This window comes from Tachysurus vachellii, chromosome 7, assembly GCF_030014155.1.
Source record: "Tachysurus vachellii isolate PV-2020 chromosome 7, HZAU_Pvac_v1, whole genome shotgun sequence".
In the NCBI taxonomy this organism is placed as follows: Eukaryota; Metazoa; Chordata; class Actinopteri; order Siluriformes; family Bagridae; genus Tachysurus; species Tachysurus vachellii.
This window is the reverse complement of record NC_083466.1, coordinates 10,885,990-10,908,003: the sequence shown is the minus strand read 5'-3', so window position 1 is coordinate 10,908,003 and position 22,014 is coordinate 10,885,990. Positions and strand designations below refer to the sequence as shown.

The 22,014-nt window shown below is 35.5% G+C and overlaps 1 protein-coding gene across 5 annotated transcripts in view; it reads left to right on the top strand.

Annotated features, from left to right (window-relative positions):
- pde5ab (phosphodiesterase 5A, cGMP-specific, b) overlaps positions 1 to 21,122 on the top strand; it is a 34,832-nt gene extending 13,710 nt beyond the window's left edge. For 4 of the 5 annotated variants that reach the window (XM_060874245.1, XM_060874246.1, XM_060874243.1 and 1 more), the window contains exons 2-21: positions 1,401 to 2,019; positions 3,759 to 3,848; positions 3,946 to 4,017; positions 4,169 to 4,258; positions 4,367 to 4,504; positions 7,123 to 7,190; positions 10,346 to 10,463; positions 10,595 to 10,679; positions 11,745 to 11,920; positions 12,673 to 12,732; positions 14,295 to 14,441; positions 16,429 to 16,554; positions 17,041 to 17,135; positions 17,271 to 17,358; positions 17,820 to 17,920; positions 18,212 to 18,289; positions 18,434 to 18,497; positions 19,582 to 19,656; positions 19,763 to 19,846; positions 19,961 to 21,122. In XM_060874245.1, coding sequence (XP_060730228.1) covers positions 1,401 to 2,019; positions 3,759 to 3,848; positions 3,946 to 4,017; positions 4,169 to 4,258; positions 4,367 to 4,504; positions 7,123 to 7,190; positions 10,346 to 10,463; positions 10,595 to 10,679; positions 11,745 to 11,920; positions 12,673 to 12,732; positions 14,295 to 14,441; positions 16,429 to 16,554; positions 17,041 to 17,135; positions 17,271 to 17,358; positions 17,820 to 17,920; positions 18,212 to 18,289; positions 18,434 to 18,497; positions 19,582 to 19,656; positions 19,763 to 19,846; positions 19,961 to 20,083 — 2,497 coding nt within the window. In that variant the 3' untranslated portion in view covers positions 20,084 to 21,122. The remainder of the gene's footprint in view (positions 1 to 1,400; positions 2,020 to 3,758; positions 3,849 to 3,945; positions 4,018 to 4,168; positions 4,259 to 4,366; positions 4,505 to 7,122; positions 7,191 to 10,345; positions 10,464 to 10,594; positions 10,680 to 11,744; positions 11,921 to 12,672; positions 12,733 to 14,294; positions 14,442 to 16,428; positions 16,555 to 17,040; positions 17,136 to 17,270; positions 17,359 to 17,819; positions 17,921 to 18,211; positions 18,290 to 18,433; positions 18,498 to 19,581; positions 19,657 to 19,762; positions 19,847 to 19,960) is intronic. The other variant, XM_060874244.1, reaches the window with a different exon arrangement.
- The last annotated feature ends 892 nt before the right edge of the window (positions 21,123 to 22,014 follow it).

Genomic DNA, 22,014 nt, shown 5'->3' with positions numbered 1-22,014 from the left:
GTAGAAAAGATGTGCACTTGGTGGTTCCACCCCAGCAACCAGCAATTGTTCAGTTTAGTAACCATTTTTTGTTTTCAGATCAGTGTGTGAAATAAACACTTGCACGTCATGTATTGGTTTAACACTTGTGTTTATTTCTGTGCTTTATTTCATGTGTTGTGAAAAAAAAAAAAACACAAAAAAGCTGGAAAAAGCTGCTGTCTACAACGCCCAGTTACAATAAAAGTGACAGCATCTAATGTTCACTCATGTTTTATATTTGACTTTTTTATTCGTTGTATAGTCCATATAATTAGTAGATTTTTAGTACAATAGCACATCTGCGTTATCTTGATATGGAGATACAACTGCAGAAAGAGTGAAGACTATTTACTGAAAGCAAACTCGGAGTTACTGGATTTGTTCAAATCCTTTTTTTATTCATATCATGTCAACTCGCAACTCTTGTACTTGTGCAAGGTATACACTAACTACCCACACCACCCTCCATTGCCTGTTTGGTTCTGCAGTTCTCTCAGTTATTAAACTGTCGGGTGTGGGTTGTGCTCTCCTGCTCCCCTGCTCTAATAGTTGTTGTGCATCACCCATATGCAATACTCTAAAGCTTTACTTTTTTTTCTTCACATTTGGGCTACTGTTGTGCTTGTAGCTTTACTGGATATCAAATGGTAAGATGCGCAATGCAGGATCAAGTCCATGAACAAATCCATGGCTAGTCAGTCTCCATGTATTAACATGTTTTATGCATGGAGGGTGCAAGTGATGTTCTTCTAAGTGAGTCTATCGATTTAGCTTTACAGACCAAGGACACTTCCAGAGTCCATAGAGATTTCATTGACGTTCTCTCTCTCTCTCTCTCTCTCTCTCTCTCTCTCTCTCTCTCTCTCTCTCTCTCTCTCTCTCTCTTTCACTGGATAACCTACATATACTGTCATTTGTAACTGGCATTAAGTCCATTTTATTTAGGTAGCATTAGATGATTAACTGCCAGCAGATTTACAGCACTGAGTTTTATAGCCTCTGGTGTTTTCCAGTTGACTTGCAGAAGTCAAGACATTCGGTTTTATATGAAAGCACAGGGACTTTGGACTTTAAGCACTTGAACATACGAGTGTTACTCTGTAAGAAACAGAACAAACCAATCACTTCAGGTTCTCCTCATTTTCATCAGTGCACAGCAAATGCTATTATGCAGTTGTGAATACAGTAGTATTTTAGGCTAAATCTGTACTGCTGAATACTGCAGTCACTTTTACATGATGTCAGGAAGCTTTTTTTTTCAGTGTATCATTAGTTGTAAAGAAGCGTTTTACAGAAACTAAAAATAATGGGTTTGAGTACACACAGAAAGTAAATTTTAGGATCTCTCATTCTTATGACTTGTTTTTCATTGTTTGTAGGGAAATGGTCAACGCTTGGTTTGCTGAGCGTGTGCATTCCATCCAGCCATCCCGTGAAGTGTCCAAGTCACTTACAGACAGCTCCAAAATTCATCCAGAAACAAGTAGCTTGACTGCTTCAGGTTCCACAGATACCTCTTCACCCAGTCCAGTTCCTTCTACACCCACACGCAAGATATCTGCATCTGAGTTTGATCGGCCACTACGGCCTATCGTGGTAAAGGACGCAGAGGGCTCGCTAACCTTCCTCGGAGACACGGAGCGGGTGCCCATGCCACCTCCAGCTCCGTCACACAAGCTGGAACAGACAGGCGGGGACCGTTGCGCCCGTCTTCTTGAGCTTGTGCGTGATGTGTCCAGCCACTTAGACCTGACAGCGCTCTGTCATCGCATCTTTTTACACACACATGAGCTAATTGCTGCTGACCGCTACTCGCTGTTTTTGGTGTGTGAGGACAGCTCCAACCGAAAGTTCCTGGTTAGCCGGCTGTTTGATGTTGCCGAAGGCTCCACACTTGAGGAAGCATCCAACAGTGGCATTCGCCTAGAGTGGAATAAAGGCATTGTGGGACATGTGGCAGCCACAGGCCAGCCATTAAACATTAAGAATGCGTACGAGGTAAGGCCACTTCAAACTTCTATATAAATTTCTCCCACTTAATAATTGAAGTGCAAAAAATTGTCATTTAATCACTATCACAATATTTGCATTATTCACTTAAATAATTATAACTGACTGCAATATTGACTCAGTGAGAATTAGCTTCTTTGTCAATGTTATGCTTCAGATTTTATTGACTTTGGTACTTTAAAGTGTCAGGGAACCATGAGTGCTTTCTAAATTGGGACCCTTTTACCTCTAAAATATACTTCCAACTATGGAAATAGTAGGGTAATTTGTACAATAGTGTTCTTCTGGCTATTTATTGGTGCAATAAAGCATTTTATTCCATATGATTTGGAAATCCATTCGGTTCATATAGCCAGTTAAATATACTATTAAAAAATGACAACAATGGACTGTGATTTTCACAGCAGTAATAAATTCCACTTTGAGAAACCCTGATGTACAAAGAATAATTAACTGATGAAATTCCAAGTCGTACAAAGCTATTCTGTTCCAGTCAGTCCAGGCTTTAAGAGCAGCGTAGAAGCCTTGCAGCCTCAGACAAGATAAAAATGTGCTCAGTAGAATATTAAACCATGCCTTATAATTCTCAGATCAGTCAGATATTTATCATGGTGTCCAAACATTTTACAATTCTGCACACAGCTATTCATTCATATCTTTAAAATGCTTGATTGTAAATGGCAGTGGTGTAAGTTCTACTAAGAAATGACTAAGAAATGTTTTTTTTTTTGATATGGTTATGCTATAGAATATAGTGCTTATAATACATAATGTGAGAACTGATTTTCATTTCTTTTAAGTAATAAAAAACAACACTTTATAAATGAATAGCTGAGATATGTTATTAATGTTAGTCATTCTGGCAACACACTACCTTGAATATGTTTGAGTGAATGTATTTGGAATTTAAGGCATTTTTAAATCACATATCTCGCATATCAAGTGTCTTCTGATGATAACTGATCTGCTTGTGGTATTGAGTGGCCTTGTTATGTGTCGTTTATGCTATATGTCTGTCTTGTCATATATGCCATATTGCCACCTGCTCTCTATTAACCTTTGACCCCTCCAAAGTCTCACTGTATCTTTCTACACAAAACCGCTCTATTTAATTCCATGAGTTCCTCAAATGGTCTGTACTTTTTGTAAATGATCTTCATAACTCCTAAATATATTCTGTGGTTATTATTACTGAAAACATATTGGTCTGAAAGTGAATGTGCACTGTGTATAATAGTGTTATAGATATCATGCTCTTGGAATAATATAAACATATCTGTTATGTTTACTTTCTACATTGGTAGTTACGCAAGCCAGTTGCTAGCCAACAGTTTAAATGAGCTCATAGCTGGTATTTTTAGGCATTTATAATTTAGATAAATTGCAGCTCTGCCAACACCAAGTCTATGGAGAAATCATATGAGAGAGAGAGAGACAGAGACAGAGAGAGCGAGAGAAAGCAAGAGAGAGAGAGAGAGTACCTACTTTATTAATGTTAATGAGGTGTCTGTCTGAGGCAGCCTAGCTTGCTAGGACTAATCTTTTGCTTTATACTGTAATTAAGATTGTGTTTTTGTATTGGCAGTAAAGCAATATATATTCAAGAGCAAAACTATAATGCGGAAATTACAGACTTTACTGGATGGTGTTTATACAAGACACAAAGGCAATTAGTATATATATAAAAAAAAAAACAATTTTTGATTTTTTGATTTTTTTTTGTCTAGGATCCTCGATTTAATGCAGAGGTGGACCAGATCACCGGCTACAAGACACATAGCATCTTGTGTATGCCCATAAAAAATCACAGAGATGAGGTTAGATCTAAAAATGGAAAGTAATATAGTACTTTTTTGAGGTTTTTAGTATTTCTTCCTGCTTAAAATGCTCATACAGTGAATAACTTTTTCAAAGGTTGTTGGAGTGGCACAAGCAATCAATAAGAGGTGTGGAGTGAACAGCACCTTCACAGAACAAGATGAGAAGGTGAAAATTTGTGTTTTATGTTTGCTTCCTTAATTAGTTGTAATAATGTTTATATGAAATGTCCCAAAAGATTAGGACTGTAGTCATTGCTGTAGTTGTGAATGCCATTTAACCCTAAACCAATACTTGTTATATTTTTATTCATACACAGGACTTTTCCTCCTACTTGGCATTTTCTGGGATTGTTCTACACAATGCACAGCTCTATGAGACATCGCAACTTGAGAACAGAAGGAATCGGGTAAACTATTTAAATGAAATTAGCTGAAATATTTTTTTACAAGGTAGCTTTTAAAGCATACTCTTTGATGCTTATGATGTCACTAGTCCAATCCACCTTGTGGTTTAGGTCTTGTTAGATTTGGCCAGTCTTATTTTCGAAGAGCAACAGTCTTTGGAGGTCCTGCTGAGGAAGATCGCAGCCACCATCTTGTCTTTCATGCAGGCCCAGGAATGCACTATATTCATTTCTGATGCTGAAACATCGGTAAGTGCAAAAATTCTAAAAAACTACATTTGTGGAGAATTGCTAATAGAAGTTGTATGGAATTGGAGACAATGAAGCTTTTGAAAATGAAAATTCTTGTGCTACAGTTTTACACTCCTACCCCTCATATACAGTAATACACAGTATTATACAGTAGTACTTAACAGATACAGTAAGTAGCTCTTTAATAGTACAAAAAGCAATCAAAATAAGCAAGGGAGAAATAGTAAACTGTAAAAAAGTGTCCAAAGTTATAAAGTGGCATATTGGGAGATATGTATTTTAGAAAGTAAAAATGATGATATTCTTTAAACAATGTAAACACTATATGCAGTCCAAAATTAAATTAAAATAAAATTTGATTTGAAAATTGATGTAGTGGGAAATATTGCACATACAGTACATAAACAGAGTTTGATATCAGTACCATCTGTCAAATTAGAGTGCAGTGTATTTGTGAGTAATAGATGATAAATTAAGTGTATGTTACATACAATCTTAACATGTACATGTCTAGACTTAACACAGTTTTAGACACTGGTCAGGTCTCTGTGGGCCTTTCTTGCTTCTTACGCTTCAAGCCTAAAGCAAAAAATACCTTCCTCTTAGCTCCACTGAAAAGACTTGCCATGAAATGTCACAACTATTGAAATAGCATTATGGAAGCTAATATATACCAATATAGCATCTGCTGAAAACGTTTCTACTGAATAAGTACCACATTCTATTAAATACATTATGCCACATTCAGCTGATGTTAGACCCTATGTACAAAATAGCGTCCAGTTCTGTTTCAATACGAGAGGCAGTGCTGGGTATTTGGATTGAGTTGAGTCAAGTGAGAAAGTTACAGTCTGTAAGCAACACTGGTTTCATTTATAGTAGAACCACAAGCAGAAACCAGCCTGAATTACTTCCTTATTCCACTCTGCCAAAGAAGCAATTACAACATGCATGCAAAAACACACACAAACAGAAGCAAAACAGTTGTTTATATACAAAAACATGTAATGTTAATGTTAGAACATACTAAAAACCTTAAAATATTGCTACAGCATAGCAATAGCTACTAAGGTTATGTATTACATTAAAGGTTTTTAGTAAGGAAACCTTTCTGAAAATACTGGTTGAATAGGTAAGTCTCTGTACAGAATACAGTAGGTTACTCATGTAATTAACCTGCTACATATATAAGGAAAACACTTTCAGCTTTGTATGTGTGTTTTGTTAATATAGAAAAGAAACTGTCATAATACCAATCTTTACAAAAGCTTAAGCACTGCTAAGCATGACACAAACTAAAACAAGTAGAAGTCAAAGTTATTTAAAGTTTTTTTAATCATTGTTATTCTCTGCGTTGGAGAGTTATTGGGGTACTGTTATGGTAATGACTTAAAGCAGTCATGAAGACCTCAGCAGACCTGGAGCAGGTAATGTCTGTTGATGGTTTTGCTTAGAGATATTGAAGCCAAACTTTTTTGGAGGTTTGAATAGAAGACAAAGTTTTCTAGATTTGGACAATAGAACGTCTGTGTGTATATGCTGTAAATATCCAATTATATGTTTTTGATTCATGCAAAGTAAATAGTGTTTAATGTTCCACAGTGGGTTCAGATTTTAAAATGATTGGTTCTGTATGGTGAACTGGACATTTATTAGTTTAAAAGGAAAGTTATAGTGTACTCATTCTCTTTTTACAAGAAAAGGTCTTGATGTTTATTAAATAATGCTTGTCGAAGTAGAGGGCAACATTTAGCATGATACCTGATTAAGGTTGACATTTTCTTTCCTCTGTGGAGGTCTGTTTTCCTCTACAGTGGTCTCCTGTAGTGTTGACCAACTTGCTGAGATGTTATTTGTTCATTGGTAAGAAACCTACTTAAACAGACTGATACACCCAAGCCCGAAAAAAATGAGCAGTTTGACAGTTTTTGTAGGCCACTGGTATAGTATTGTTGTACACTTTAAAAGAAGAAGGTCTATCTTTTTTGTCTTCTCGCCAGACAGTGATTTATTGTGAGTGTTACAGGCAGAGGTCAAAATGTGCTAAGATGGAAACATAAAATGAATTAGCATAGGTTACTTCCTCTTACATTGAATCAGGATGGCACCCTGGTTTGTTTTATCTACTTTTCATGGTCTCTTTGAATTTGGAAAAGGCAGCTTTTTAGAAGTGAGTTCAGGTTTGCAGACAAGTCCCTATAAGGTAGTAACCTTGTGTCAAGGAATGCTGAAATAAACTGAACTTCTGGCAGAGCTGTTAGATAGTATATTACATTTGTTCCCTGTTTATTGTGGGGAGTCATTACAGGTTCTTCCGACATGTCTGTTTGACTAAAACCATTTGTCCATAGCCATGTTACAAAACCTTTTAAATGTTGAAAGTGAGAAACCTGAACCACTCATTTTTGTAGCTGCATAGATTCTATGGTAGAATCACTATGGTATTTTCACAGGTGAATAAATAAGAGCATAATAGAGATCTTTTATTAGGGCCTAATAGCATTAAAAGAAAAAAGCAACAGAGTCCACTGTCTTCCTCTCTTCAAAAGTTTGCCCCAGTTTACCTTAGCAAATAGTGCTGTTAATGAATTCTATTTGTTCTTGATGTGTCACAGAATGGATTTTCCAGTGTGTTCCACATGGAGTACGAAGAGTTAGCTGGATCTGTGGACTTTCCTAACAGGTAAAGAGAACACCTATGATGGTTGTTTTCTTGTGTACAATTTTTAGTCAAAAAATGCTTAAATATCCAATATTCAAATTCCTGTTAATTACAATAGAGTATGGTGTATGACAATAGAGTATCATTTTGTTTGACATGGAACTTTTCATTTGATACATCTGCACACTGAACAATACATTTCATAAGCTGCATAATAAAGTAGGCTATTTAATATAATGTGTAAATATTGCCATAAATACTGCATAAATATTACCTGAGGTGAAATTACTATTTGAGCTTGATGAAGCCCTCAACCCCCTCCACTGAAAAAGTAATTTATAATATAGCATACTGAAGCCACCAAGTATGTGTACACTACAGGCGCGGTTCTAGGATTTCATCTTTAGGGGGGTTTAGCCCTCAGTGAGAATTTAAAACAAGAAGAGTTTTATATTATATGACTACATAGTAAGCCAAAAGTTATGGTATTATTTAAAATGGCAAAAGTGGACACCAAAATGTTATGCATGATGTAATGATGCCAGTCTTGAATCATACAGTATCAGTTCATGTATGTGTGCATTCTCTACAAACAGTGTGTCCAATGAATGCAGTCATTAATAAAATAAATATTCACAAGACAAAGACCAAATCAATAAATGTTATTTTTATTTAATATTGGATTGTTTGCATTAATATTTTGTTTGTGCTATCAACTCTGGTAATAAGAAAATTGAACCATTGCTTTTGGTCGCGGTTTTCCGCCGATTAATGTTATAGATAAATGCCTCCAGCTCTGACTGCGCGTGCACACTGCACGTGCCTGTGCTTCTCCGTTTAAATAAAGCAGATAGCTGATGACGCACTTTTGAAAGACTGCGCGTAAACGCAAAGCAAAAAAAATCGCTCTTGGATCAAACTGATAAATAATTTTCTTTCCCACCGATGACATGTCCTGCATTTTAATGTAATATTTATTGTATATTTATGAAAGTAAAAATTATGCTTTTAGTTTTAGGGTGGCTGAGATCACAGACAGGGGGGCTGAAGCCACCCTAAAAAAGTCCTAGAACCGCCCCTGGTACACTACCACCACACTGATACTGCAAACATACAGGACACACATGCCAAAATCTCTGCCACCTTCAGGCTTTCCTCACTTCAATCAAGTTAAAGTCTAAATAAAATCAAAATAATTTTGATTCCATAATGGTTTAACGATTTGAAAATATAAACTTTAGGCACATATACATACAAATGTGTTCCATCATATCACAATGAATTAGAGTTTTGTGTACACTTCCAGTCATTTGACATAAATAGTAACAGTAATAAGTAACAGATTAAATTTCTTTTTATGAATGTGACAAGAATAGATTATAATAACCAATATTTCACCCCATCGTTTATTCATGTAATTTTTTCACTTAGAAACCATGGTCACCATTAGTTTTAACCAAGAACCATAGTCTTGACATTTTTGTTTTAATGAAAATGTTCGGTGCAGAAACATTTCATGACGGAACAGTATTAGACTGGTTAAAGTGCATGAGTTATTAAGTGCCTTTGACCAGTGCTTAATCAAATCTGTTTAGGCAAACCTTTTTTTAGGAAACCTGCGGAGGATTTTAGTGAAGAATGGAAAATGTTTGTGCTCCCAAACTGCACGTTGATGGCTGTTTTTTAATGAGGGAACTCCATTAAATACGCAAGTTTATTTTGACAGATATTACTTACACAAGTGGCTAATAATCCACCATGGGAAACAAACAATGTAGTGATCATTTAGTAAGTGACGTAGTATGAAAATTCAAGTTGTTCCACATTGAAAACGCAATAATTTTTAGCAAAAACTTAATGACAGCAGAAATTTTTGTTTGTTTGATTCAGTTGTTTTTTATTCAGACATGTTGTATATATCTCAAACATAATATTTCAGATTTCAGAGATTTAAATCTATTAGCCAATTTGTAAAGGACATGACCAGAATTTTTGATTTGTTATTTCATTTACACTGACATAAAGAACAGATATAATATAAATGTTTTCTTTTGTAAAATTATAGAGAAAAAGAAACAAACATTTAACAACTGATAAAAAACCTGGCTGCACAAATGTATGCTCCTTGATACAGCACTGGTAATGCCTATAATTTTCATTTTGTGTGAGCACATAGTACATCTTGATCTGGCAATTTTATTTCATTCATCATTGCAATGCATCCTTGCACCAATTTTATTAACTTCTAAGGGGACCTCCTGTAAACAGTGCTCTTTAAGTCATACTATAGTTTTTTGACTATGACTGTGGCATTCAACAATCATCTTTTATTGACACTTTGGGTCAGTGCTTTCATAAAACATAAGGATTTTCTTCATCTTTAGATGTGTAACTGAGCTGTCTGCAGGTTTTGTGCCAAAATATAGCTATTTTATCTTTTTTGTAAATTCCAGAAGGATGTCTTGTACTTGGTGATATCGGATATTGGAAATTATTTTGTACCCCTCTCCTGAATAGTACCTTTCAACATTTCAACATTTTTTCCCCTAAAATCTTTCTATTTGTTTGTCCATTTGAATTTTGTTGGTTGATATTTATCAATAAATCTTAGCTTTATGTTGTTGTTTACATAACAGAAAGCTGCAGTTTTAACAGGGGTTTGTGGCTTTCTTCTTGTGGCCACTTACATTGAAAATGACTTGTATTCTTATTGCATATAGGATCGCAAATATTAAGCGCTAGGAAATCAGTATATGTCACATTAATGAAAAATGTTGAATGGTGCCCGTGTTGTCTTCTCTTTTACGATTTTGATTTCTTCTCAAACTGATTGGAATGCTTCAGAGAAAAGTTCTCATTATGAATTCCAGTAGCATAACAAGAACAATTTTCATCCAGCTGCTTTGCTTTTCCTGACTACATCATCAGTCAGACTATTTTTTTTCACTGATCTAGCCTCTTCATGCCTTATGAACTTGCATGGTATAAATGCATGTTAGTATATTGTCAGTAATTGCAGATTATAATTCTTGGCAGATCAGCTGATTCAGATATAGCTGTTTCAGTAAAGTATGTTGTAACAGGAGATCTTCATTCTAAATGATATTGTACTCCACAATGCTGTGTCAAAGTTGGTAAGTTGAAATCATTATGAAAATGTTCTTTTTCTACTACAGGGACAGCGATGTAAGTAAGATCAACTACATGTATGCTCAGTATGTGAATAACACCATGGAGCCACTGAACATTCCTGATGTCACAAACCTGATGTCTGTTCAGCAATTTCCTTGGACTGTGAGTAATCACAAGAAAAGATTCTTTGGAAAATGTTAGAAATGGATGTTTCCATTCTGGGGTCAGAAGAGTCTAATTCACAGCTCACTTAAAAATGAATGAATCACTCTTAAAAATATCTCTCGTTGCAGAGTGAAAACCCAGACTCTCCAACCTTCCATGTGAAGAGTTTGTTGTGCACACCAATTAGGAATGGAAAGAAGGATAAAGTTATAGGTATGTCTAATTTTGTGGCTTATTTAATTTAATCTGTATAATGGACTCTGGCTACTGGACAATTAATAATAAAAATATATTTTATACATGGTGCCTTGTGTGGTGTATGGTACAATAAAACATAATATGTTCTATAAGAAACTTATGACCTAATTGAATATGACATTCCAATTCTAAAATACTAAAACTATTAAAACAGTCATATTCTCAAATTATTATTACATTCAGACCTTTGTTTTTCATGCTTTTTCAAGTGACACATGATTAACTAGTTTAAAAGACACCAACCTATTGTTGGCCATCACGTGAAACACAGTTGAGCAATACAGCTCCTTTTAGAAGGCTCTGAATAGATTTTAATAGCCATCATTTGCAATCATTTTCATTTCCTTGGAAATTTCTGTGGCTGCCCTGCTGTGAAAGATCTGTCTTCTGCATTCACTATACTGATTGTCTAATTACTCTTGTACCATTGAAATGGTGGGATATTTTAGGCAGCATGTTGAAAGACATTTATCAGAGTTGATATGTTGGAAGCAGAAATGTGAGCATTAGAATTGGACCCTGGACAGCCGGATGCATGTGTGTCGTTTGCCTGGGGTAGAGAAAGCACCAGGATGTACTATGGGAAGAAGGGCATCAAACTCTGGGGCTTCTCCACTCTGTAACTCTCCTGGAGGTGGGAAAGACAGTGAAAAGTGGACTCATCAGAGAGCAATATTTGTTTCACATTGTCCACAACACAAGATCTTTTCTACTGCTACCATTTAAACCGACGATTGGCATTATCACAATTGATCAAATGTTTGGCTTTAGCAGCCCAACAATGAATATTGACCTTGTGGAGCTTCTTACGAACAGTTTTGGTGTAAACAGGTAAGACAAGATGCACAATTAATTCTGCATTGAGCTAAATTTCATGTTCTTTTTGTATACAATACGGATTAGCACAATCCAGACATCTCTTTCAGACAGCTTCCTTATGCTTCAACGGTTACTATTGTTGGATGTGGTTTGGTTTTCATGTTGGTTTCCATTTTAAGTCACTCTGGTGTTTTCACACAGGTGTTTGCCAGCTGGTCAACAAGATGGATGAATCTACAGGTGAGGTGAAGGCCTTTAATCGAAACGATGAGCAGTTTCTAGAGGCATTTGCTATCTTCTGTGGGCTCGGCATCCAGAACACTCAGATGTACGAGACTGTGGAGAGGGCCATGGCCAAGCAGGAAGTTACACTTGAGGTTTGTGCAAATGTCATTATTAGTTAGCATTAAAAGTAAAACAAACAAAAGATAAAAACGTAAAAGCAGTAAAATCCAAAGGCTGTCTCAGCAAGGGTGAAAGAGGGAATGTTATAAACAGCTCCTTACTTTTATTTAATTATTTGTTTATTTACAACAAAGCATTTTATTTTACAGGGAAGATTACATCCTCCTACTGTGCACTAATATAATCTGATCATATGCTCTCATTCACATTCAGCTCACTTAAGGCTCTATCCCTTTTTCTCTTATTGCGCTTTTGCTTCTCCTCTGTTCCCTTCATTCTGGAGCTGTCAGAGTCAGAGGTACCCTGATGACAAGCACTCGCCTGCAGCTGACAAAATGACGAGGCTGAATTTTAGACCTTCCCCTTTCGGTCCCAACACCATTCCTTTTATATTGTTTCTCTATTACTAATAATTCTTGCAGCAGCAGCAAAATATATCATCGTTGGCATCAACAGATGAAGAGCAGAGGAAGCTGTGTTATTTACACTTTGACAGTTTAGTCAGACTGAACTCATTATTCAGGATAGTCCAAGGAAAACGTGTCATGCTTCAAAAGGCAGCAGGTCCAGTGTCATACAGTGTATACTCTGAAGCGAATTATGCTGAGATAAGAAACAGTTCTATAAATAAAATTGAATTAAACTAGCTAAATTAACTTAAATCTGACAAAAAAAAAAAATATGTGTGTGCTTCTATATGCATTGCTGTGTGTATGTTTCTCAGGTCCTATCTTATCATGCCTCTGCTGGGGAGGAGGAGACTCGGGCGCTCGAGGTAACAGCGGTAAATTACAATTTATTCATTTCCTTATAAATTTTTTCAGTCAGATTTATTTTCAAAACCTCTGCATTTATCCTTGTATCATTATTTTTAAATTTTTCAATGTATCAATATTGACACGAGGTTGGACAAAGGCGAGTGAGGATCCAAGTGCAGATTTTAGACTTTTACTAAACCAAGACACACAAACAGGCAGGCAAAACAGAGCAGAATACAGAGCACACAGGAGACAGGACCATTAACACCAACATACAATATCTAACAAGCACAATGAAATAACGACCAACCAAAGGGAAGTTAACACACAGAGTATAAATAACAGACAAGAACCAATCACAGAGCAGAACTAATTAGAGACAAAGACAAGACACCTGAAGGAGAGAAGGAGTACAATTAATGTCCATGGAAACCAAAGAGTGGGCGGAGCAAACAATTAACCACAGGAAAAGACAGCAGACAGAAACAGGACAGAAACACAGACAGACTCATTACAAATATTTTATGCAAACTTTCTAATGATTATTTTCAGAATTTTTCTAACATTAATAATCAGCACAGTATTACAAGATCATATCTTATTTATTGAAAATGAATTTTTATTTATTTTTTTAGTATTTTCTGCAAGAGCAGATGTCTGAATTTGCTAGCTTGACTGATAATGTCAGCTTAGTCAACAAAAGCCATCCTATATCAAGATGTTATTTAGATCTGTTCACTTGACAAGTTATTCTCTAAAACTAACCTGTAAAATGTCAGATTTAAAAAGGTTAAGCATGACCCTGCCAGCCATAGTTAACATGCTGAGAATTACATAAAAAAAACTCACACCTTCAGCAGCATCTTTACATACAATTTGTTCCTACACACATTGTAGCTTTTTTATGTGGTGAAAATCTTAAACAAGATTTGGTACACTAAAATCGACAGTGCTGTATAGCCTGTATACTATAAACTAGAATAACATTTATTGTACACATCATTAATAAAAAGGAACACTGCTGGCTTTAGACACATTTGAATAAACATATTTGTATTTACAAAATTAGGCATCTACTGCTAACTTTGATGCTTTCGACTAAGTTTTGACAGGAATGTTGAACACAAGATAAACAGGCATTTTTTTTAAACTTAAATGAGTAAATGTTAGAGTAAATGTTAGTAGTTTTGATAAGAATTCATAAAACCTATTGTTCTTTAACTGAGGACTGACAACCTTTGTACAATTATGACTTGTTTAATTGACATATCCACTGGCCTCAAATTTGGCTTGTGATAGAGTTTAGGCTTTTTCCAAGTCTCTTTCTGGAATAGACATCAGAATGCTGGAGTAAAATGTCCATTAAAAGCACCATTTGTACTTACATTAAATGCTGAACTCATTGTTTATTAATGCTTTTGTTTGTCTATTTAAAAAAAGTGGATTTTGTAACATAAACTTATCTCAAATGAGTTTGTTTACTGGCAGCAGCATAATCTTGTCATCATAATTCAATGTGCTTTATTCAGAAAACCTTACAGGTATACATTTGTGTTAAGATGTCTGTTATGTACGTTTTTGTCCAAAGGCAGCCACTGTTCCTTCAGCTCAGTCTCTGAGGCTACTAGACTTCAGCTTCAGTGACTTTGACCTGTCTGATGCTGAGACTACCCAGGCCACTATTCGTATGTTTGTGGACCTCAAGCTTGTGCAAAACTTTCAGATGAAGTACAAGGTACATGACCATTAATGCAAACCACAGAATAAGTTGCAAATAATTATAAATATACTAATACTAATATACCAATCAGTGGCATACAAAAATTCAACACTTTGCTAGTCATTCACATCTGAATGACTATCAAAGTGTTGAATTTTTTTTTTTGGTCAAGTATTAAACGAATCCTGTCCATTCACTAAATGTCGGCACTGCAGAATAACTGCTGTGGCTCAGAACAGAAAGTTAAAAACATAACCGCCTCCTTTAATTTAGTTTATCATTGCCAGATGAAGTCCATACCTCTGGCTATCTGAACACAGGTACTGTAAAAATGACTGTGTACATGGCTCTCTAGAACAAACTCCTTTTATGGTGTTTGATGCCAGCAGAGACGGCATACAGATGGGGCCAAAGACAGGCTTTTTATTGATTTCCTAGGCAGCGCTTACTCTGAGCTGCGTGAGTGAAAGCAGGCACACTTTAACCAGTCTGGCATACAGTAGAGTTCAGATTAATCACAAAAAACTCTGCTAGCTGTAACTGATCACCTTCAAAGAGACAACAAACCCATATAGTTTACACACAGCAAATAAGAACTATACACAATTTTGATGTACTAACATTTATTGAGGTACTGAAATTAGCAGCAAGCAACTAACCCACTTTCTGTCTGTTTCGTATGAAATGATATTTTGTTTTGGATCTCTAACCCTCATTTTCTCTGTAATTTGGTCACCTTCTGATTCTTACCCACTAACCAGACATGTAATAGCCAGCTAACTGCATCTTATCTGCCCACTTCTGCCTACATGAGCTCACAGACAAATATGATTTATGAGTATCACTGTGATTGATGTGATTTCACCCAAAGAGCATGGCTCCAAAGATGGCTATGTCATTGTCTACCTCATTAACTCATGATGCTTTTAGGACAAATGTTTTTACTATTAAAAGGGTAGTGCAACTCTTTTAGTATGCATTGCTCTTTTAGTATCCGTGACACTGCATATGTGTTTTTATTCCTCACACTATGTGTAATATGGTGCATGTCTCTTGTTTATAAGATTGTATTTAGAATTAAATTAGTAAGTGGGAGTGTTGACCTCTACTGAGGGGATATTGTTGAGTGATGGAAGGAACTTATTTCCAACCAAGTGGATGTTCCCTCCCTTTAGGAGGCTGTGCCAGAGTAATGTTTCCCTGTGGCTAAGATTAAATAGAACTTCGATGCAGCAGGTCTGCATGGGTGGATGATATTGTGTCATAGATGTTGAACGGCACTGGGTGAGCTTACATTTGTGTGGTTAAAACATATCTTCAGTGTTTCACAGAGGGCTTGGGCAATCTAGGATAATGGTCCTTATTTTGAAGAAAGCAGAACCACAAAAAAATGAGAATCACACTCCAGGAAGCTGGATATATATGATAGTTGAACTTAGGATTCAGGAGGAACAGTGTGGGTCCTGCCAGGCATTTGGAGCCATGCACTAGTCTATATACTGTATTTTCCTGATTTTGAGATGGCCTATAACCTTTTAGGCCTATGATTTGATATTTGCTGTTGGAGGTACTGTGGGAGTATGGGGTATCTTGATTGTTACTTTGTGAGGTCTGGTCTCTCTTTGTAAACCAAGATTCTCTGTAGAAGTAACACACATTAAATTCTTATTATATATAACTGGATGCCATGCTTTGCTTACAAAATTCTCTTTAATTCATACTAAAGGGAGTTGACACATTTTTTTTCTGAAATGCATCCATGCTTGCTGTGCTGTGTTATTATTTTGCCTACTTTCTTATTGTCAGTGTTAAGACAAGCACATGATGTAATTTAATAATTTAATTTTCAATTTTCTTGACAATTGAATTATAATAACTAGAAAATTCAATTTGTCTTATTCCGTTAAGGATGTACAGATGATCCAAGATCTACTGCCATAATATTTTATTACTGACTATTTATTTTCTTTTTGTCTCTTGTTTCTGGGTCCTTCTTTTTCAGAGCCTCTGTCAGTGGATCCTGAGTGTGAAGAAGAACTACAGAAAGAATGTGGCCTACCATAACTGGCGACATGCTTTCAACACGTCTCAGTGCATGTTTGCCATTCTCAAATCTGGGAGGTTACAGGTCAGTGCAGTTAACTGATGACCCAAACAAAAGGCCACAGGTAATTTCCTACTGAAGTTTAGTGTAGCATGAAACAAAGTACATACTGTGGATGAAACCTATTAACAGTGTTTATAAATAGGAACTAGGATGCAAATACTTGTTAGAGGTATAGAAAATACATACAATTCTATGATTTTTTTTTTCTTATTTTCTAATACTTTTTTGTTACTTTTTATTTTATGTATTATTTTATGTAACTGATTCATTAAATCATGAAATGTATAACTTTATTATTCTTTTTTTAATAATAGAAAATATTACAATTGATGTCCATTCAGCCATGCATTTTAATTTAGATATTACTAGATTTACAAACCTCTCATGACCTTAAAGAAGTAAATTTAGTCATCAGGAAAAGGTTTCTGCTTTTGAATAGTAAAAAAAAAAGCCCCACTGATCTCACAAAAGTAAAGTAAAGTAATCTTTCTATTTTAAAACTGACAGAACAATCTAAATGATTTGGAGATATTAGCCATGATGATTGCAACTCTGTGTCATGATTTGGACCATAGAGGTGTCAACAACTCCTACATCAAGAGGTATGTTTGTATTATTTTTATTAGTGTCCAATTTATAATAAGCAGGACAGACTGTATGTTTCACAAGGGTCGACAGAAACAGCACACAAAAGAGAGAAAAAGAAAGCACAATTACTGTCCTAATTATGTTGATAGGAGTGACCATCCTCTAGCCCAGCTCTACTGCCACTCCATTATGGAGCATCACCACTTTGACCAGTGCCTGATGATCCTCAACAGTCCAGTAAGTAGAACTTCTATATTGTTGTTAGAAAAGATTGTATCATATTTAGTGCTAAAATTGTATCATATACAATTTTATACAATATACAATCATATACAATTTTTTGTATCTTGTCAGATACATTTATTCGAGACGAATGCTGTAGTGCTGTAGAAATTAGAAACCAGTCCATCATTGCAAAACATTTGGTTTAGGTGTATCATAAAGAACAAGACTGAGAAGTGATATTCTGACATTTTGGACATGTATTTTAAAGAGTTGTTGTGTTGGGACTTTATTTGATTGAGAGCTCTATATCTATCAAATTAATTCATTCATTCATTCATTCATTTTAGTAATACATATTATACAGTAAGTTTCTATTTAGGTTAAGAATGAATGAGAGCCTTATAGTACTAAACGTGATTCAGTGTCTTGTTCCTATATTTTAGCACTAAAAGTTATCCATTCTGCTTTCTCAGGGCAGTCAAATACTAAGCGGTCTTTCACTGGATGAGTATAAAACTACACTGAAGATGATTGAAAAAGCAATCCTGGCCACCGATCTGGCCCTTTACATGAAGTATGTACCAGGCATCAGTCATAGCTGAGATAATACAGAATTAAATCCTTATTAGTAGCCCATTTTAACACATCTAACCTGGTTTAGCACATATTCACATTTAGTCTATTACCTTGTTACATAATTCTGCAATAGAGGCTTATGTTTTGCTGATACCATACCAAAGCAGTGTTTTTGTTTTCTGTTGCTTTCTTATCCAGCAATAAAAGGTGTCATTTAGCTGTGGGGTGGGGACAAGATGTAAATCACAGTTATTGTGCAATAACCATGGGTTTTTCCTTCTTACCCTAGGAAACGAACTGAGTTTTTTGAACTAGCTAAGAACAACCAGTTTAATTGGGGGGATGATCATCACAGAGACTTGCTAAGGTGATTTGTATATATCTATATAATATATATAATACATATATATATATATATATATATATATATATATATATATATATATATATATATATATATATATATATATATATAGACACACACATAAACAGAGGGTTTTTTCCATTGCAGGTCCATGCTAATGACTGCATGTGATATTTCTGCCATTACCAAACCATGGGCTGTACAAAAGAGGGTAAGAGCTTAAACTTATGGCCATTGATTGCATATCCCTTCATGTCTTACACTACCTAACTCTTCCTCTCCTATCACTACTCATTCATTTGTGTATCACTGTTTACAGTATAGGTAGACTTTATAGTATAGGATTGTCCAGGTAGAATTTAGTGGCCAACCATTAGACACTGCCAATAATACATATAAAATAGAATGGTGAATAGAGTCCAAATATCTTTTTCTTTCTTTTCTGTAAACAAATAGCAACAAAACATGTACAACATACTGTATATTGTGTGCCTTTATTTTGTGTATAAATAAGAGCTGAATTATTTTGGGACACGCTGCTTCCCAAAGATGAGTATTTCCCAATAACAGCATGCCCTGAAGCCTTAGTTTTCCCATATAGAGTAGAAATTTGTGTAGGATTTTTTATAGTTGCATTTATTGTTGTTCAAAACAAGTTCCTGCCTTCACCTTATAATGTCAATAAACTGTCATCCCCTAACCAGCTGCTTTCTCTGTTTGAGAAAAAGATCTATCACTGACTTGTGTCTCACTGACATCGGACATTGTTATTATAGAAGGCACAGCATATAAGAATAAGTGCATTAACCTGAACCATGCAGTCGCCATTATTGTTAAAGCTAAGCTGTTACCAACAATTAACCAACACTTCCCTGGAATAGGCAGCTCTGTATTAGAGGCTGATGGAAAGCTGATGGGAAGTCAAAAGGTTATTTCATACAGAGAAAGAAAGATAAAAGACCAATAAAACCAATAAAAACCAGGGAATGTGTGTGCACATAAAATTAAAATGATTTTATAAAATGGCTTATATGCTGTACTAAAATTTAAGCTTTGTAAAACACATCTGTGTACACTGTGTAATGTGGGAATGTGTGTTAAGTCCTTGTATGGACAGTGTGTACTCAGTAGAATTGGAAATCACTAAAGATGGAGAGAAACAAGGTGTGGAATCCCAGTGATATAAGAGAAAGACAAAGAAGTGAGGTGATATTGGTTCAAAGGTGAAGGTTTCTCCCAAATGCTGATGTCCAGTATGTTTTCCATTTAACACTTTTTTCTGCTTGTCTTTGCAGATAGCTGAACTTGTTGCCACAGAATTCTTTGAGCAAGGGGACAAGGAAAGAGAAGAACTAAACATTGAACCTATTGTAAGTTCACTTCCTGCGCATTACATCACACTGTCCGAACAGCAGGGCCATGTCAAGAGCAGCATCAGCTTTCACAACTTGTAAAGAGTGCCGTTGTCTCTAATAGGATCTGATGAACAGAGAGAAGCGTGATAAGATTCCCAGCATGCAAGTGTCTTTCATCGATGCCATTTGCACACAACTGTATGAGGTAAAAGTCTCAGCAATTTATCAGTCTTTATCTTAACTTATAGTTCTATCAAAAATAAGATGTTAGAATAATAGTTTGTAAAATAATATATGGTTATGATGTACGTGTTTTTAGACACTGGCCGGTATGTCAGATTTCTGCTCCCCCCTACTGGAAGGCTGCAGGAAAAACAGGCAGAATTGGAAGCTGCTTGCTGAACAGGCTGAGGAGGCAAGCTTACTGAATGGAGGACTTTAAATGGCTAATCCCAGTCAGCACAAGATTAAGTTTACCCCTTTCCCTTACCCCAGGTTCTTCTTCATACAACTCACCACACCCTGAAGCATTAAGCGATGAATTCATTCTAGTCATGATTCCTGCTATGAAGAGTTCACAAACCACTATGGGGCAAAATTTAATTTTACCTTTGGGATGTAGCTGAATCATATTGGTTCCATTACACTTTGGGGGGTGAGGAAACAAAATACTAAAGCAATATGGTCTAAAGTACAGACATGTTCTGAGTCATTTATGTCTAAAAAATCACAAGCTCTTGTTTCCGGTAAAGAAAGGGAGTGATGACTGTTATGTTTAATTTTTACATCTTGCTTTGGAAGTTAATATTTTTTGCCTGTCTAAGTCACTGAAAGTCATGTTATCAGGAATGAGTCTAATTGGGCATTTACCAGCAAATGCTTCCATTTAAAGTCACTGAATGGGTAGTTGTAAGTAAAACAGTTATTACTTGCTTACGTTTTCAGGTAAACTTAGATTAAAAGAGCCGATTGGAAAAACAAAAGGTGTGATCTTTTTATAGTCAATCCAAACCCTGTGTATGCGAAGACATTTACAGTATACAAAGTTTTATTTATTGTTTTAGTCCCATATCAGGGTTTTCTGTAGCTCACTCAATGAAATGAAGCAGAGGCACAAAGATAATAATTTATTCATCACTACAGTGCACCGAACAACTGAGGTAGTATACTTTAAAGGAACACACCCACTTCTGATATGTAGAAGAATGGCATTTTTTTCCCCACATTGTTTTACTGTTTTCACTTGTCTTTCGTATATATTTATTAACTTTATATTGTGAGAATTTGGTTACTTAAAATGTAACTCTAAAATGTAATGAAGGAAAATACATATATTTAATTGTTCAAAAATGTGTCCTTTATTTGAGTTTTCAGATGTCTTGGGTATATGAATGGCAAACGTTTACTGAAACAATTGAAAACAATAGATTCAAAGGCATCAATGTTCTGTTAATTAAAGCATATGGCTTATTCAATTGAAAGCACCTTCATGTCTATTCCTAAACTTCATCTGTCATGAATGTGCATATATCAGCAGGTAATTTACTACCTGCCATTGTTACATTTTGTTAAAAAGCATTTAATCTTCACAGTCTAATCTTCCTATCAGCCTAGTGAGTTGGAACGCTGTCAACTGTGTTAAGCATTGTAGTTTTTTCTCTTGCCCCAAATCTGATGTTTTTAACTTGTTCAAACTAGGTCAGTCAATTCAATTATGGTAATACAGTATTGTGCATTCTGAGATCAGCAATGACCAATCAGCCTGCAAGCATGAAAGATGAATAAAAGTGCTTTAACTCCTTCTTTTGTCGACATGGCAATCACATACTGCCTTCAGTACACAATTAATTGAAAACATTGGAATAGTACCATTTTATTATGGTATTCAGTTCCAATGGCAGTGTTTTCAATTAATACCATATTAGTATGTATGATGCTCAGGTGTCCACATTCTTTCAACCCTATACTTTGTTTTATATTTGTCATGGTACAGAAAGGTCAGTGATTGTATCACTACCACTATTGTTACAAAACGTATAGACTCAGTGCATGTGAGCGCTTGTTGTTTTCATGTTTGTAGTGTTTCACCTCACTCTAAATCAGATGTTCTTCTCTGGTCATTCAGTCGCACCGGTATTATAATTTCAAACCAGAGCTTACTAAACAAGAAGGAAATGAATAAGTGCTCTTACCAATTTTGTACACTTGAAGTAAATTAGTGTCTCTGAGTATGTTATTTTAGCGTACAATTTGAATGTATTGCTGTGTTTTGTAACCCTGCCAGATTGATGTCTATTCAGAAGCTTCACAGTAAAAGCAACACTTTGGTTCATTCTTATGCTTATCGGGTCAACAGGTGCCAGGGAACCCAGG